Raw genomic sequence first — 17378 nt, forward strand, 5'->3', positions numbered from 1 at the left:
AACATGTTAATAATAGGGGAAGCTGGGATGGGATACATGGAATCTCTGTACTATCTTCACAATCTTTTTGTAAACCGAATATTTTTTTAAAGGATTTTTTTTTTTTATTTTTTTGCACACAAAAACAATAAACATTTTCTAATAATACATACAAACAAAAAGATGCGTATCAAACATATTAGGAAGGTTGCACATGGGAAGTCGGGGAATAGAAATGGGGGGTAGGAGTTAAAATAAATGAGAGAGGGACTTTATATGGATCAGTGATAATAACTCAATCCTCTATTTGACAAAGAAGAGGGAGAAGGAAGAGGAAGAAAAAGAAAGTGGGATAAAGGATCAGAAAGGGAGGAAAATAGAAAAAATTAGAGTATGACTCCAGGGTAGACCTGTTTTGTTGTTACTGAGTTGGTTGGTTAGTTTGTCTGTTGTATTTTTCATGTTTCGCCATGTTGGCCAGACTGGTCTCGAACTCCTAGCCCGAAGTGATCAACTCGCCTCGCCCCCCAGAGTGCCGGGACCACAGGCGTGAGCCACCACGTCCAGCCCCCACATTGCTTCTGGCCTCCGTGGTAGACCTCCGAGACGGAGCGGCCGGGCAGAGGCGCTCCTCACTTCCCAGACGGGGTGGCCAGGCAGAGACGCTCCTCACTTCTTCCCAGACGATAGGTGGCTGGGCAGAGGCGCTCCTCACTTCCCAGATGATGGGTGGCCGGGCAGAGGCGCTCCTCACTTCCCAGAGGGGCGGCCGGGCAGAGGCGCTCCTCACTTCCCAGACGGTGGGTGGCCGGGCAGAGGTGTAAACCGAATATTTTTTTAAAAAAATTAAGTCTATTTAAAAACACTATCAGTGGAGTTAAATTTAAGTAGGGTTTATTTTTAGGTGTGTAAATGAGTGATATTTTTACATAATGCATAATGATAACTACTTCAGAGTAGTCATTTGTGAAGGCTATAAACTTATTTCAATAGTGCAGCTGTTCAAAATGTTTTACAGCTCTTTGGAGTCTTTAATAAATTCTTTCGGCTATCTTACAGTCTTTTAAGACAGTGGTCCCCAGCCTTTTTGACACTAGGGACCGCTTTTGTGGAAGACCATTTTTCCACTTATGGGGGCTGGGGGTATGGCTTCAGGTTAAAACTGTTCCACCTCACGTCAGATCATCAGTCATGAGATTCTCATAAGGAGCGCACAACCTAGATCCCCAGCATGCACAATTCACAATAGGGTTTGCACTCCTGTGAGAATCTAATGCTGCCACTGATCTGACAGGAGGTGGAGCTCAGGCAGTGATGTTCACTTGCCTGCCGTTCACCTCTTGCTGTGTGACCCGGTTCCTAACAGGCCACAGACTGGTATTGGTCCACTGCCCAGGGGTTGGGGACCCCTGTTTTAAGATACACTTTAGTGAGAGACAATAATGTAGCAGTCAAAGCTGTGACCATACAGAAGTTTCTCAAGCTTTCTAAACCCCAGAGTGGGTATAACAACTTATATTAAAAAGTTGTGGCCGGGCGCGGTGGCTCACGCCTGTAATCCCAGCACTTTGGGAGGCCAAGGCGGGTGGATCACGAGGTCAGGAGATCGAGACCATGGTGAAACCCTGTCTCTACTAAAAATACAAAAAAAAAAAATTAGCTGGGCGCGGTGGCGGGCGCCTGTAGTCCCAGCTACTTGGGAGGCTGAGGCAGGAGAATGGCGTGAACCCGGGAGGCGGAGCTTGCAATGAGCCGAGATGGTGCCACTGCACTCCAGCCTGGGCAACAGCAAGACTCTGTCTCAAAAAAAAAAAAAGTTGTTGTGAGCTAAATGAGATAAGTAATAGATTTCTGTCCTTTGAGGGAGAATCTTATTTTTGAAAGCAGCTGTAAGTTATTTGGAGCCTGGTCTGGTTTATATTTGGAGTAAACTTGGTATTGATATTTTTTGTCAAGAGCAAGATAAAAAAAATTTGGTGGTACTAATTTTTGTGTGGCCTATACATTTTTATAAAGGTAATTTTACCATAGAATTGCATATTATGCTTACTCTTCTCCAATCAGTGACAGACCACAGAGGTGATATGCCCTTTTCAGGACATCTTTTTTTTTAAAAAAAAAAAATGGTTTATCACTTTCTGGGGGTTGGGGGAAAGGGTCCCAGGCTGGAGTGCAGTGGCTAGATCACGGCTCACTGCAACCTTGACCTCCCTGGCTCAAGCAATCCTCCCACCTCAGCCTCTGAGTACCTGCAACTACAGGCATGCACCCACCGCACTGGCTAATTTATGTATTTTTTGTAGAGACTAGGTTTCGCCATGTTGCCCAGGCTGGTCTTGAACCCCTGGCCTCAAGCAATTGGCCCACCTTGGCCCCCCAAAGTGCTGGGATTAGAGGCATGATCCACCGTGCCCAGTGTCATGTTTTAAATTATTTTTATTTTTTAATAATTTTGACCTTTATTTTAAATTCAGGGGGTACATGCACATATTTATTTCGTGGGCATAGTGCATGATGCTGAGGTTTGAGATATGAATGATCCCATCACCCAGATAGCGAGCATAGTACCCAACGGTTAGTTTTTCAGCCCTTGTCCCCTTCCCTGCCTTCCCCTTCTATTAGTCCTTGGTGTCTGTTGTTCCCATCTTTATGTCCGTGAGTACCCAGTGTTTAGCTCCTAGTTGTAAGGGAGAACATGGGTTTTTGGTTTTCTGTTCCTGTGTTAATTCACTTAACTCAGTACATCTTAACAGGGGTGCATGATGTCAGTATGTATTACTGGTGATGTTAACCTTAATCAGTTAGTTCAGGTGCAGTCTACCAGGAATCTGTACTGTAAATTTAGTATTTTCCTTTAACACTTACTAAATATTTTAGGAGAGATAATTTGAGACTATGCTTAAACTTTCACCCACTAATTTTAGCATCCGTTAGTGGTTCCTCCTGCAGTAGTTATTACTGTGGAATTCTAATAGTGATTTTTATCTTTACCTTATTCCTCCTATGTCTATTAATTGGAATTCTGTAAGGAAGAGTTGTCCCCTTTCCCTCATTAAAATTTTTAAAGTCAATGTTGGTACCAGGATTTTTAAGTTAAGAGCCAGTTGAACCTACAGGTGTGTTTTAATTTGAGGAATAAGAATAATGGTTCATTTGGGCCGGGCGCGGTGGCTCACGCTTGTAATCCCAGCACTTTGGGAGGCCGAGGCGGGCGGATCACGAGGTCAGGAGATCGAGACCATGGTGAAACCCCGTCTCTACTAAAAAAATACAAAAAATTAGCCGGGCGTGGTGGCGGGCGCCTGTAGTCCCAGCTACTCGGAGAGGCTGAGGCAGGTGAATGGCGTGAACCTGGGAGGCGGAGCTTGCAGTGAGCCGAGATTGCGCCACTGCACTCCAGCCTGGGTGACAGAGCAAGACTCCGTCTCAAAAAAAAAAAAAAAAAAAAAAAAAGAATAATGGTTCATTTGTAAGTTTAGGGCTGAATAGAATCTGTAAACTAAGTTGCATTTTGTGCTTTATACATTTCACTTTATAAATTTTCTTTTTGTGTGGTTTTTATTTCTGTCATTTGTAAAATGAGTTTTAAATAAGAACTCATGAAACCACATGATTTTTCTCACATCAAATATCTCCAAGTTATAAGCTAGAAGAAACTAAAGAAATTGTATTTTATGTTCATATGTGTTTTTAAATTTTGTAATTTAATAACTACTTTTGAATGAAAACATTAACTCTTTTTTTTCGTTTCTTAGGCTTGAAAAGGAATATACTACAATAAAAACGAAAGAAATGGAAGAGCAAGTTGAAATTAAAGTAAGCATTTGGGGGCTTTTTTAAGTACTGATTGATTGAAATCAATTATTGGACAGTAGATGTTTAAAGTTTGTACTTATATTCATAAATGTATTTACCATCCTACTAGATTATAGTTAAAAATAGACATTTCAAAAAAGCAGAATAATGTGACTGAAGTGGCTTTCATTCCAGTGTGAAGGAGAGCAAGCTCTTCCCTTTTTCTAGATTTGTTGGTGGCTCATCAGGAGAAAACACTTCCATGGAGAAGATCATTATCATTCCATTTAAGCATGTTTTTTAAAGTTGCAGAGAAGACAATCTATAATAACACTTTCTATGCTGAGACCAACAAGAGTGTAATCTCAGGCAAACATTAAATAGAGCACATATTACACTAGAACTAATTATGGTTGCTCTAGAGCTACAGAAAGCTTTGACTGATATGACTTTTTCTTCTCTAAGCAAGGGTTATACTTTTGAACTACTTCTCTCCAGAAAATCAAGCAGATTTTCAATTCGAAGGGCATATAAATACCCTATATGTACCCTAAAAATATAAAATTTGTACCCCCCTCCATAAAACAAGGAATTCTTGAGTTGAGGGTCTGTCGCACTGTTGGAGCTGGGACTTGAGAAAAATTGTGTTGCCTTTTATGCTGATATTGTAGGATGGGGTTGATAAGTGGAAGCATGAGTCAAATAACTTAGTGATTGGCCAGTTCACTTTCTAATCTCTTTATTCCCCTCCACCCCCGACCCCCAATCCCTGGAGAAAAGGGTTAAAAGTAAAATAATTTTAATGGAGTGACTCCCTCCTCCCTTTTTAAACTTTGTGTTTGAATGTGTCTGATTTTTGACTTGGATCTGGCAAGACATTATATGACCACCTTATTTTTCTCCTTTTACAAGGGAATGGGTTCTGTTAGACTAATACTCTTTCCTGCCTTGGTCCTCCTCAAAAGCCTCTAGGGAGACAGTCTCTCCAGTTTTCTTATGTTAACTCTCTCTTACCAACTCTCCTCCCTTTTCTAGAGATTCTATTCCCATTTCTGTTACCTTTTCCTTATCAAATGGAAATAGATACTTCCACATTTTTTATGTATATAGAAAAGACCCCTGTGGATGTTTTTGCCTTCCTTTTTTTTTTTTTATATTCTGTCACCCAACTGCTGCTCTACTATTTGCTTTTCTTTTTTTCTTTTTCTTTTTTTTTTTTTTTTTGATACGAAGTCTCACTCTGTAGCCCAGGCTGAAGTGCAGTGGCGCGATCTTGGCTCACTGCAAGCTCCGCCTTCCGGGTGCATGCCATTCTCCTGCCTCAGCCTCCCGAGTAGCTGGGACTACAGGCGCCCGCCACGAAGCCCGCCTAATTTTTTGTATTTTTAGTAAAGATAGTGTTTTACCGTGTTAGCCAGGATGGTCTCGATCTCCTGACCTCGTGATCCACCCACCTTGGCCTCCCAAAGTGCTGGGATTACAGGCGTGAGCCACCGCGTCCAGCCCTATTTGCTTTTCTTTTAGGTACTATGAGTAAGGGTACTTTTACTGCAAGTAAAAAGTACGTCATCCTGATGAGTGGGGAGAGAGTATGGGTTTTCACATACTACGAATATTCGGAACTGCAAATCAAGAATCTGAGGATGGGGAAGCCATCCTGTTCATTTCACCACACTATATTATTGAAAAAAAAATCACAGTTCTATGAACAATCCTTACTCTTGAAGTTTTTTATAAAATTAAGTACATGAATATAGGAATACCAAAAGGCATTTTCAGAAAACAGATTTTTAGCAGACTTTCACCTATACCTGCAGTATTTTCTTTTCTTTTAGACAGGGTCTCCCTCTATCACTCAAGCTGGAGTTCAGTGGCAGTCTTGGCTTATTTGCAGCCTTGACCTCCCATGCTCAAGCGATCCTCCCACCTCAGCCTTCTAAGTAGCTGGGACTACAGGTGCACGCCACCATGCCCGGCTAATTTTTTATATTTTCGGTGGAGACAGGGTTTCACCACGTTGCCCAGGCTGGTCTCGAACTCCTGAGCACAGGCGATCCACCTGCGTTGGCCTTCCAAAGCACTGGGATTACAGGCATGAGCCCCCACGCCCAGCCATTTGCAGTATTTTCTCTGCTTTGTTTTTTGGGGAAAGATATAATTCATATGCCTGAAGAAATGTTTTTGAATCTAGCTCCATGTGTCTCAGGCAGTTGGCATAAAATTGTCTATAGAGAAGAATCAGAAAAAAGAGTTTAGAAAGTTAGTGGAACATATCAGGTAAATAAAGTGCTGATCTCAAAGGTAGTCTGTTCTCTTTTTATAATATTGTTTCCATGTAGTTCTTTCTTATACCATTTTCATCTCTTTCTTCACTCCCAAATTCCACCAGATATAAAAAGCAAAACAACTTTTGAATGACTATACTTTTTTAAACTTCATATTTAGGGGTATCTGATTTTTTTTTTTAACTGAATACTTTTTTTTTTTTTATTATACTTTAAGTTCTGGGATACATGTGCAGAACATGCAGGTTTGTTACATAGGTATACACGTGCCATGGTGGTTTGCTGCACCCATTAACCCGTCATCTACATTAGGTATTTCTCCTAATGCTATTCCTTCCCTAGTCCTCCACCCTCTGACAGGCCCCAGTGTGTGATGTTCCCCTCCCCTGTCTCCACATGTCCTCATTGTTCAGCTCCTGCTTATGAGCGAGAACATTTGGTGTTTGGTTTTCTGTTCCTGTGTTAGTTTGCTGAGAATGATGGTTTTCAGCTTCATCCATTTTCCTGCAAAGGACATGAACTCATCCTTTTTTATGGCTGCATAGTATTCCATGGTGTATATGTGCCACATTTTCTTTATCCAGTCTACCATTGATGGGCATTTGGGTTGGTTCCAGGGTGTCTGATTTTTTTACTTAGACCCTGACAACTTATTCTAATCATGATCAGATGACCACCTTATTTACAATTCATTAGCCAGGTATAATATTAATTGAGCCTTGCTGTAAAATGGGAAATGCTACTTCTTACACACACTCCCTCCCTCCCGCAAAAGTCTCTTTTACAAGAGAATGAGTTCTGGTTGTAAACTAGTGCTTTCTTGCCTTGGTTCTTTTTAAAAGTCCATGGGAAGGTAGTTTTGTGCCATTATTTTTACAGCCCATTGGTGTGATCATCAAATTGTTTGATGTTTTGATATAGAAGTATAAAATTAGCCTTTCATGTTGTGAAATGTGTTTATAAGGTCTCTGTTGTTTTTACTTTAATTATAAGACCTTTGGGGTGATGACCTTCTATTCTAAGAACTATATCTGTCAGTGAGCCCCCGGTTAAGATGCGACTTTTAAATATTTTTTCACCTCTTCCCTAAAAGTGTTATAGGAAGATTTTGCTAATAATGTCTTCATATGGAGAATCTTAAATTTTGCTGTGTGAAATTTTTTGTTAATAGAAACATCTTTATCAGTATCTTCTTCCAGTCTATTGATGTTCTACCTGATTGGGAGGAGGTAAGAAATATTAAAATTCTAGTTTGATTGGGCACGGTGGCTCATGCCTGTAATCCCAGCACTTTGGGAGGCCGAGGCAGGCAGATCACTTGAGCCCAGGAGTTTGAGAGCAGCCTGGACAACATAGCAAGACCCCATCTCAATTTTAAAAAAGAAAAAAATTATAAAACTAAAATTCTAGCTTATATTAGGGTAACCGACAAATCTTTAAAAAGGAAAAAACTGTGATTCTGATAGACATATGAACAGATAATCTAATTTTTATATTTAAATTTGTGCTTTGGGACACAGAGATCTAAAGTCCTAAAATGGGAAGTATGAGAAATTCTGACTGGTTTTTAGTCAAAAGTTAAGTATTTTTTCCTGTTTAAAAACTATGTTACATTTCAGATATGCTGAAAGCCGGAAAATAATATAAAAGTGCTCACATATTCACTGCCTGATATAAAAATTAAAAAAAAAAAAAAAGAAAAGAAAAGTATTATCTGAGTTGCCCAGGAATTACATTTTAACAATCAATGTGAAGTATTAGAATTGAAGCTCACATTTATTTAGCCCTTAACATATGATGGGTCACTTACATGCATTATTTCCCCTTATTCTTAGAACAGCATTATTAAAGGGTTCTTATCCTTACCTGTGAAGAAATTAGGCTTCAGAAAGCTCAAATAATATGCCAGTGGTCACATTGCGAGGAAACAGAGTCAAGGATCTGAAGTCTGATTTGTATTATTCTAAGGCCCATGTGTGTTCTTCAGTATATACACTGTGCTGCTGCTGCTTTCCAAGAGAGACGTTGGTATATTTGTGATGTGAGATTTGGATGCCCATTTTTCTCTGGCATATCAAACTTTTCATTAAAAAAACTAATGGCTACATAATATCCAAGGGAGGTATGCTAGCCCGATTTATTCAATAACACTTCATTTAACAGATAATTTATAGTGCCTACTAGATGCCCAAGCACTGTTCTAGGCACTTGAAATGTGGTTATGAAGTAGACCATGTTCTGTCCTCATGGAGATTTTAATATGGAAATAACAATAAACAGAAAAGTCAAATGTACAGTATTTTGGATGGTGATAAAGTGTTAAGGAGAAAAAATAACCTTAGGGAGGGGGAATGTAAAACGGTAGTGTTTGGGTGGAAAATTTAGAGAAGTTAACCAGGTGATTTTTGAAAAAAGACCTGAAGGAAGTGATGGGTCTAGATATGTGACTATCTGGAAGAAGGGCAGAACCTATGCAGGGGTGTGCCTGGTGAGGAGCAGTAAGGTGGCATCGTGGATGGGACAGCATGAATGATGAGAAAAGTGGTAGGAAGTAAGATGGAGCAGGTTGCAGATAATGTAGGATGTCGTCAACAGTGGTAAGGACTTTGGCTTTTACTCTGGTTAGATGGCAGTTTTCAGTAGAGAAGGACAAAATGTGATTTAAGTTCAGTAGATCTCTCTGGTTGCTGTGTTGAGAGTAAATTGCAGGGATTGAGAGCATTTCTGATGAACACTGATGTGGTAATGCAGACAAAAGATGATGGTGGGCCAGGCATGCCTACCATCAGAGTGGCTTATGCCTGTAATCCCAGCACTTAGGGAGGCCAAGGTGGGTGGATTCCTTGAGCCCAGGAGTTCAAGACCAGCCTGGGCAACATAGTGGGTCCCTGTCTCCACAAAATTTTTTTTTCAAATTAGCCAGGCATGGTGGTGCATGCCTGTAGTCCTAGCCACTCAGGAGGTGGAGGCAGGAGGATCACTAGAACCAGGGAAGTTGAGGCTGCAGTGAGCTGTGATCATGCCACTGCATTCCTTCCTGGGTGACAGAGTGAAACCCTGTCTTAAAAAAAAAAAAAAGATGATGGTGGCTTGGACTGAGGTAAGAAGTAATTGGATTCTGAATAGATTTGAAATATAAAGTGGACAGCTAGAATGTAGAGATGTGTGAGGAGGAGGAATCAAGCCTTGTGGTCTGAGCACGTAGATAAATGGTGTTTCCATTACCTGAGATGGGAAAGACTCCAGAAGGATTTGGTTTAGTGGGGATACCAGGAGCCCAATTTTGGGTATCTTGGGAATGAGATGTCTAGGAGATGTCCAATTAGCTTCTTAAATATTCAGATCTGAAATTAAAAGAAGCCAAGCTCAAAATATAAATTTGGCAGTTATTGGCGGGGTCATAGTATTGAAAGCCATGAGAATGGGTGAGATTACTTGGGAAAGGAGTGTAGATAAAATAGAGAAGAGTTCAAGAATTGAGCCTGAGAATAAACCAACATTTAAAGATGAGGAAGACAAGTAGAAAGTAGCAAACTAGGAGAAAACCAGGTAGGTGTAGTTCCTAGAAGCCAAGAGACAGAAAGAGAGAAGGACTTACCATGTCAAATACTGAAGATAGTTATTGTGAAATGAGGATGGAGAAACGACCATTGCATTTTCCAGCATGGTTATAAATTATTCTAGAAACGAGTGGAGCAGAATGGTAGGTACTAAAACCTAACTGGAATAGAAGAAGAAAAATTAGAGATATTTTTCAAGGAATTTGCTATAAGGATAAAATAAATGGGACAGTAGCTAGAGAGGGTAATTATGTTGAATTTTTTGTTTCTGTTTTCTGTTTTTTTTTTAAGATAGGAGAAATAACTGCATGCTTTTATGGTGATAATCAAGTAGGAAAAATTGATCATTAAGAATGGGGGATAATCACTGGAGTCAGGAAGATACGGAATTTAGTGCGAAGTTAGGAGATGTAACTTAGTATGCTAGCATGAGTAGTTAATCCACAATAACGGGAAATCAAAATATATGGGCAAAAATGCAGGTAGGATGTAGGATGTGGTTTTGGGAGCTTGTGAAATTCTCTTTTAATTGCCCCAGTTTTTTTTTCAGTGAAATCATAGGCAAGATTATCAACTGAGAGACAATGGATTGGAGGGTTGCTGGTTTGAAGAAAGAGGAATAGGTATGAAATAGTGATCTAGGGGGATAGAAGGACGTTATTATTGCTAAGAACCATATTGAATTTAGTGATCAGTAATTTAAATAAATGTCATGTTTTTGTTTTTGTTCAGTCATATTTACTGGCATAGGTACAGACTCAAAATTGTCAGAGAGTTGATCCAGAGTAGTGTTTTTTCCAGGCAGTTATGCTACGAAGGGAGAGAAGGGCAAGGGGGTTTAAAAGCAAGGGAGCCATATAATGATTGCAAATTAAACTTTGTCAAGAAGGAAGAGAGAACATCAAGGATTGAGGGACAGTGAAAAGTTGTTGGGATCACTAGACTGTCTCAATGAAAACAATTGTTGGGGTTGGGTTACTTTGTAAACTGAGTAAGCTGGAAAGAATAGGAAATAGTGATTGAAGAGTGGGTTATTTGAAACGAGATTATCCTATTTCAGGATATTAAGGTTGTTTTCAGTTTTTCTTATTAAAAATAGTGCTAATGGTTAACATCTTTGTATATAACAAGTTTTTTGTCTCCTATTATTATTTCCATAGCCAGTTATAAAAAGTAGAATTAATAAGTTACAGGATATTAGCATCTTAAAGTCTTTTGATGTGTAGTACGTAAATTTCCTAAAGAATGTGTCAAGGGTATGTGTGTCTTAGCAACAAGTTTCCATTTCATGATGATTTTGCCAACACTAAGTATTTCATTCTTGCTTTCACTTTTAGTCTTTTTTTCTAATTTGGTAGGTCAAAAAATTGTCTCTATTTTCTTTTTCAATGTACAAGATAAACATTTTTATGTAGCTGTATCTAGGTATCTTCCTCTCTGTGGTTTTCACTTTAAAGTTTAGGAAGCACTCTATTCTAGAAAATGTGAGGAAGATATTGAAGAATTATTGAGAATCAGTCAGGTGGTAGATTTTAGTTATTAACCTTTCTATGTATCATCAATAAACAGTTCAAAAATATACTGGAAGAAGAAGTTCCATTTGAAATAAAAATAAAAGTATATCTAGGAGTAACCTAAATGAAAAATAGCATAGGACCTAACAAACACTGGAAAACTTTACACACAGACATTTTAAAAAGATAACTAAAGATAGACAAAAACTGCTCCATGTTATCTAAGTATATGGATTCCCAGGGATTTTTTTTTTTTTTTTTTTGAGACGGAGCCTTGCTCTGTCACCCAGGCCGGAGTGCAGTGGCGCGGTCTTGGCTCACTGCAACCTTCACCTCCCGGATTCAAGCGATTCTCCTGCCTCACCCTCCTAAGTAGCTGGGATTACAGGCATGCGCCACCATGCCAGGCTGATTTTTGTATTTTTAGTAGAGATGGGGTTTTGCCATGTTGACCTGGCTGGTCTCGAACTTCTGGCCTCAAGTGATCCACCTGCCTTGGCCTCCCAAAGTTCTGGGATTACAGCTGTAAACCATTGTACCTGGCCCTCAAATTCAGTGAAATTTAATTGCTTGTAAAATTCCAGGGCAATAAAAAAATCTTAAGAATAATTCTAAAAATAGACAAAAGTAGTAAAATAATATTCATGCCTAACTTCAAAAATATTGTGGGCAGTGCTTATCATTAACTGAGTATTTGGCATATATTAGGTGCTATGCTATCTCATTTAATTTTTCAGTTCCCTGTAAGTTTGATTACTCTTAATTTCTGGATGAGGAAATGGAGATTCTAAAACATTGAATATCATGTGCAAGTGTTAATTGTAGAATGAGAATTTGAACTTAAATCTGCCTAACTTCAAAACCTAGTCTCTTAGCTACTTTAGTATACTAGTAATTGGGGTTTGGGAACAATAAACAAATGTAAGAACGGGGGATATTAGCTCTACTAGGTATTAAAACAGATAGCAAAGCTATAATTACCAAAATACTGTGATATTAGTTTTAAAAAAAGGAAGACAGTAACACTTGAAACTTAAAAGTAACCCTGAAATGGTCTCTATTAACTGAAAAAGTCTATTCTATTGATCAGTTCCTGATGTAAATATTATACAAATGAGGAAGTGTTGATTTATTTTTTTAAATGGTGTTAAGCATTTGGTTAGTTGTTTGTGGAAGAAAATCAATTTAGATTTTTATTTATAATGAAATAAATTTCAGAAGCCTTAAAAGGGGTTGGGGAAGGAAATCCAGATGAGTGTTTTCAGTTCTAAATTTTATTTTAGCATGATTTCTGTCATAACTTTATTCACTCAGTTGTCTGGTGGGAACTTAGTTTTCTAAATCTTTTAAGATAAAACATTACCTTTTGTTGATGAAATATGATTGAGAACATTTTGAGAATCCCATTTATTTCTTTGGCTCTCTAGACTTTAGCAGCATTTAATAATTGCTTATTTGTGTAGACCACTATGCTGCACACAGTAGGAGGAGCCAAGACATGAGAACATTTTCTATTTCTCAAGCTGTTATTTTGTCTGAGATTAGTTATTAACTTTCCTGTATATCATAATGTCTATTTCAGATCATCTGAATTTTAGTGAATAGAACAAGAAATCTAATTTGCCAAGTATCTTTGTAGTAACTCTAAGATTTGTTTCAATTTGTGATCCACTTAATAAGATGCAATAATTCATAGAGTCTCTCATTTCCCTGAACTAAGACTTTATATGTTATATAAAACCATATTTAAGTCTTTACTGGCAAAATAACAGGTTGAGTTGATGGAAGAATTTTCTGAGACAGACATTTTTTAGCAGAAATTTATAGGAAGGTGGGGCTGGAAGAAGGCTTGATTGAATTCTGGAACAATTTGGTACAAAAATGTAAGTTATTACCTTGAGGCCAGGCACAGAGGCCCATGCCTGTAATCCCAGCATTTTGGGAGGCTGAGGAGGCTGATTATGAGGTCAGGAGATCAAGACCATCCTGGCTAATACGGTGAAACTCCGTCTCTACTAAAAATACAAAATTTAGCTGAGCATGGTGGCATGTGCTTGTAGGTCTATCTACTCAGGAGGCTGAGTCAGGAGAATCGCCTGAACCCGGCAGGCAGAGGTTGCAATGAGCTGAGATTGCACCACTGCATTCCAGCCTCGGCGACAGAATGGGACAACATCTGAGGAATTCGAAAATGAAAAGATAACTTATAAAGGGGATTAATAAGCAATTATATTGGTGGATATGCAAAAATAACTCTTTAAAAATGTAGAGTGACTTGGATTTAATACTTAATGACAGTAATTTGACAAGTTTTTGGGAACCAGGCATTGAATAATTAGGTAAAGTGCTTTTCAAAAAAATCTGGTTTTACTTTTTGAACTATGAGGAAATACTAGTAATTGGAGCTATTTTCTCAGAAAAAATTAATTCTTTGTATTTTCAGCATTTTGCAACTTGTCATCTATACTGTATTATAAATGGAGACTATTGAAGTCTAAATGGGCAAATTTTTTTTTTCTTTTTTTAATTTGAGACAAGATCTTGCTCTGTTGCCCAGGATGGAGTGCTGTGATGTGATACTGGCTCACTGCAACCTCCGCCTCCAGGGCTGAGGCCATCCTCCCCCTGAGCCTCCTAAATAGCTGGGACTACAGGCACATGCCACTACGCCCAGCTAATTTTTATATTTTTTGTAGAGACAGGGTTTTGCCATGTTGTCCAGGCTGGTCTTGAACTCAAGCTCAAGTGATCCACCTGCCTTTGGCCTCCCAAAGTGGATTGCAGGTGTGAGCCACTGAGCCGGGCCCTAAATGGAAAATTTGATGTTTAGCCTATGAACATACATTTTTTAGATCTCCTATTTCTTCATTCAACTGACATTTGAATATTTATTATATAGGCAGGCTCTGTTGGAGGTAGGCAAGTTAGAATCTTTTTTGTCTAATGAGGATGTTAAAACACATAAGAAAATATTTGATTATGAGTCATTATGGTAAGTATAGAAATGAAAGGGCTTATTTCTGTATGTACTGTAGAGTGTAGTTTAAATTTAATCACAGCTGGAATGATGAATGTGATTATTTCCTTTGCTGTAGTGTGTTTATTTCTCTTTCTTTATCCCTTTCCTTTCCCTTCCTTTTCCTTTTCTTTGCCCTTTTTCCTTTCCTTTCTTCTCCCCTCCCCTCCCCTCCCAACCCCTCCCTTCCCCTCTCCTCCTCTCCCTTTTTTGGACAGAGGGTTTCACTCTGTCTCCCAGGCCGGAGTACAGTGGTCCAATCTCGGCTCACTACAATTTCCGCCGCCCCCACCTCAGCCCCCACCTCCCAGCCTCCCACCTCAGCCTCCCAGGTAGCTGGGACGACAGATCCGCACCACCATTCTGTGTGTGTATGTGTGTGCATGCGTGCGCGTGTGTGTGTTTTTCGTAGAGACAAGTTTTCACCCTGTTGCCCAGGCTCGTCACCACCATTCCTGGCTAAATTGTGTGTGTGTGTAGTTTTCATAGAGACAAGGTTTCGCCGTGTTGCCCAGGCTCATCTGGAACTTCTGACTCAAGCCATCTGCCCGCCTTGGCCTCCCAAAGAGCTGGGATTACAGGTGTGAACCATGGTGCCCTGCCTTCTGTGTATTTCTTACTCTGAGTCTTTGACATTTGATAATGTAATCATTCCTTAGACTCCTTTCTTATTTATAAAAGGTGATACATTTTCAGGACTGTGATTTAGAAATTTTTTTTTTCCTCTCAAAAATGATTGCAAATAAAACATTTTTTTCTTGGCAGAGGTTACGCACAGAAAATAGACTTTTAAAACAGCGCATCGAGACATTAGAAAAAGTAAGTAAGTGACTACTTATGTAAGCTTCTGCTGAATGCCTAGTGTTTTTTCTGTATATTAAAAATCCTCAAAAATTCTGGCACGTCTCCTATGTTGTAGTATTGACTGCTTAGCTTGCTTACCTTACTATTTAGCCAGATAACTTGTTACTAATAAAAATCGATCAGTTGTACTGGTTCTTAAAGATTCATGTTCACGTTTTAACTGAGATTAAGAGTAACATATTGATACTATTTGTTTTCTTTACACATAATTTCTAAAAAGTATGTTCTTTTAGAATTTAATTGGGAGTCCATTCTGATACAGCATTTTAAAGATGAGTTTCAAATGTTGCCTTGGACTTTCTAGCATATTGAATGTGGCAGTGATTCCTTTAAGGCCTAGGAGTGCTTTTAGTTGAAGTGACTGATTCCTTACATAAAAATTCACTCTCATGTTGATTTTCAACACAAAGGAATTGTGCATAAACTTTTAGTTCTTATAATTATTTTAGTATCTACTTGTTACATTTTCTCTGTTTTACATAGAGTAATTGGGCGAATATGGAAATTTTGCATTATTTTTCATACTGTGCTTTTGATGAAGAATCTTTTGTAGTCATTTACAGATGCTATAAGAATGAATTGAGTAGTAAAGTTATGGTTTAAGAATTTTGCTTTATTAAAAGACAGACATCTGAATTCACAAACTCTTTTGGTGCTTTTTTCTTTTTCTTTTTTATTTTTTTGAGACAGAGTCTTGCTCTATTGCCCAGGCTGGAGTGCAGTGGCTCAGTCTTGGCTCACTGCAGCCTCCGCCTGCCAGGTTCAAGCAATTCTCCTGCCTCAGCCTCCTGAGTAGCTGGGATTATAGGCGGCCGCCAACACGCCTAGCTAATTTTTGTATTTTTGGTAGAGACAGGGTTTCACCATGTTGGCCAGGATGGTCTTGATCTCTTGACCTCGTGATCCGCCTGCCTCGGCCTCCGAAAGTGCTGGGATTACAAGCATGAGCCACCGTGCCCAGCCGCTTTTTTCTTTCTTTAACTAGAGATGAGAGTAAGTAGATTTAAACATACCCCTCATCATATTGCCAAGGATCTTAAAATCTTCCCTGAAAATCTACAGATAGTCAAGAAATAAATAAATGGAAATATGGGTATTTTGCAGTATTTGTCGTTTGTTTGAAAAGTATTGATGATTTCATATTAGAAGTGCATAAGGACAGGATATTTATTACATGTCTGCCATTGTTGTGTAATAATTGCAGATACATAATATTAAGTCAAAAATAGTTTCCCTGTTTTTCTGTCCTCATGTTAGGGTTGCTATGAGAATAATTCTACTTTTGGTGACTCCACAGGAAGATTGAGCTTGCTTTTAAGTTGTTTTAATTATATACTCTTTTTTCCCACTAAATATCTAGCTTACAGTCAAATATGCATCTTTTTAGTTTTTTTTTTTTTTAATCTTTGGAGTAAGACATTTAAACTGGGAAAGGATTATAATATTTCATTGACCCTTCGGAAGGATAACGATGCTGTAAGAAAGTGTTAAGTTTGGATTTTGCTTCTAGAAAATTGAGTTCCTTTTTTTATTGGCTTAGATGGCCCAGGTGTGTCACTTAGCACTTAGAATTCTATAAATACTATGTATCAGTTGAATTCTGTAATAAAAAAGTATACTTTCTCAGTTATTGCTAAAGTTTAAGTTTAGCTCATTAATTTTATTTGTCATATTTTCCTTGCTTTGTTTTCTTCGAAAGCTGCGGTTGCACAAATTGCTGTCACACTTTATAATTGGAATTGCTTACTCAAATTCCTTCTCCCTTTCATGTAAGTGGGTTGACAATATGGATTAAGTCTAAAAGATGTAAATATATCAAAAGAAGAAGAAGAAATATTTGGCTGAGTGCAGTGGCTCACGCCTTTGATCCCCTGCACTTTGGGAGGCTGAGACAAGAGGATTGCATAAGGCCAGGAGTTCAAGATTGGCCTGGGTAACATAGCAAGACTGTATCTCTACAAAAAATTTTATTTTATTTTTTTATTATTTTTTTTTTATTTTTATTTTTTTTGAGACAGAGTCTCGCTCTGTCGCCCAGGCTGGAGTGCAGTGGCACGATCTCGGCTCACTGCAAGCTCCGCATCCCGGGTTCACGCCATTCTCCTGCCTCAGCCTCTCCGAGTAGCTGGGACTACAGGCGCCCGCCACCACGCCCAGCTAATTTTTTGTATTTTTAGTAGAGACGGAGTTTCACTGTGGTCTCGATCTCCTGACCTCGTGATCCGCCCGCCTCGGCCTCCCAAAGTGCTGGGATTACAAGCGTGAGCCACCGCGCCCGGCCCTACAAAAAATTTTAAAACTAGCTAGGTGTGGTGGCACACACTTGTAGTCCTAGCCGCTCAGGAGGCTGAAGCAGAAGGACCAA

General features: G+C 39.0%; 1 protein-coding gene across 5 annotated transcripts in view; it reads left to right on the forward strand.

Moving 5' to 3' along the window:
* The window catches only part of EVI5 (ecotropic viral integration site 5), a 289476-nt gene that overhangs the window by 103485 nt on the left and 168613 nt on the right, over positions 1-17378 (forward strand). For all 5 annotated transcript variants that reach the window (XM_032155352.2, XM_032155353.2, XM_058439572.1 and 2 more), the window contains exons 10-11: positions 3735-3795; positions 14915-14968. In XM_032155352.2, coding sequence (XP_032011243.1) covers positions 3735-3795; positions 14915-14968 — 115 coding nt within the window. The remainder of the gene's footprint in view (positions 1-3734; positions 3796-14914; positions 14969-17378) is intronic.

The sequence above is a fragment of the Hylobates moloch genome, unplaced genomic scaffold (assembly GCF_009828535.3).
Source record: "Hylobates moloch isolate HMO894 unplaced genomic scaffold, HMol_V3 SCAFFOLD_5, whole genome shotgun sequence".
Taxonomy (NCBI): domain Eukaryota; kingdom Metazoa; phylum Chordata; class Mammalia; order Primates; family Hylobatidae; genus Hylobates; species Hylobates moloch.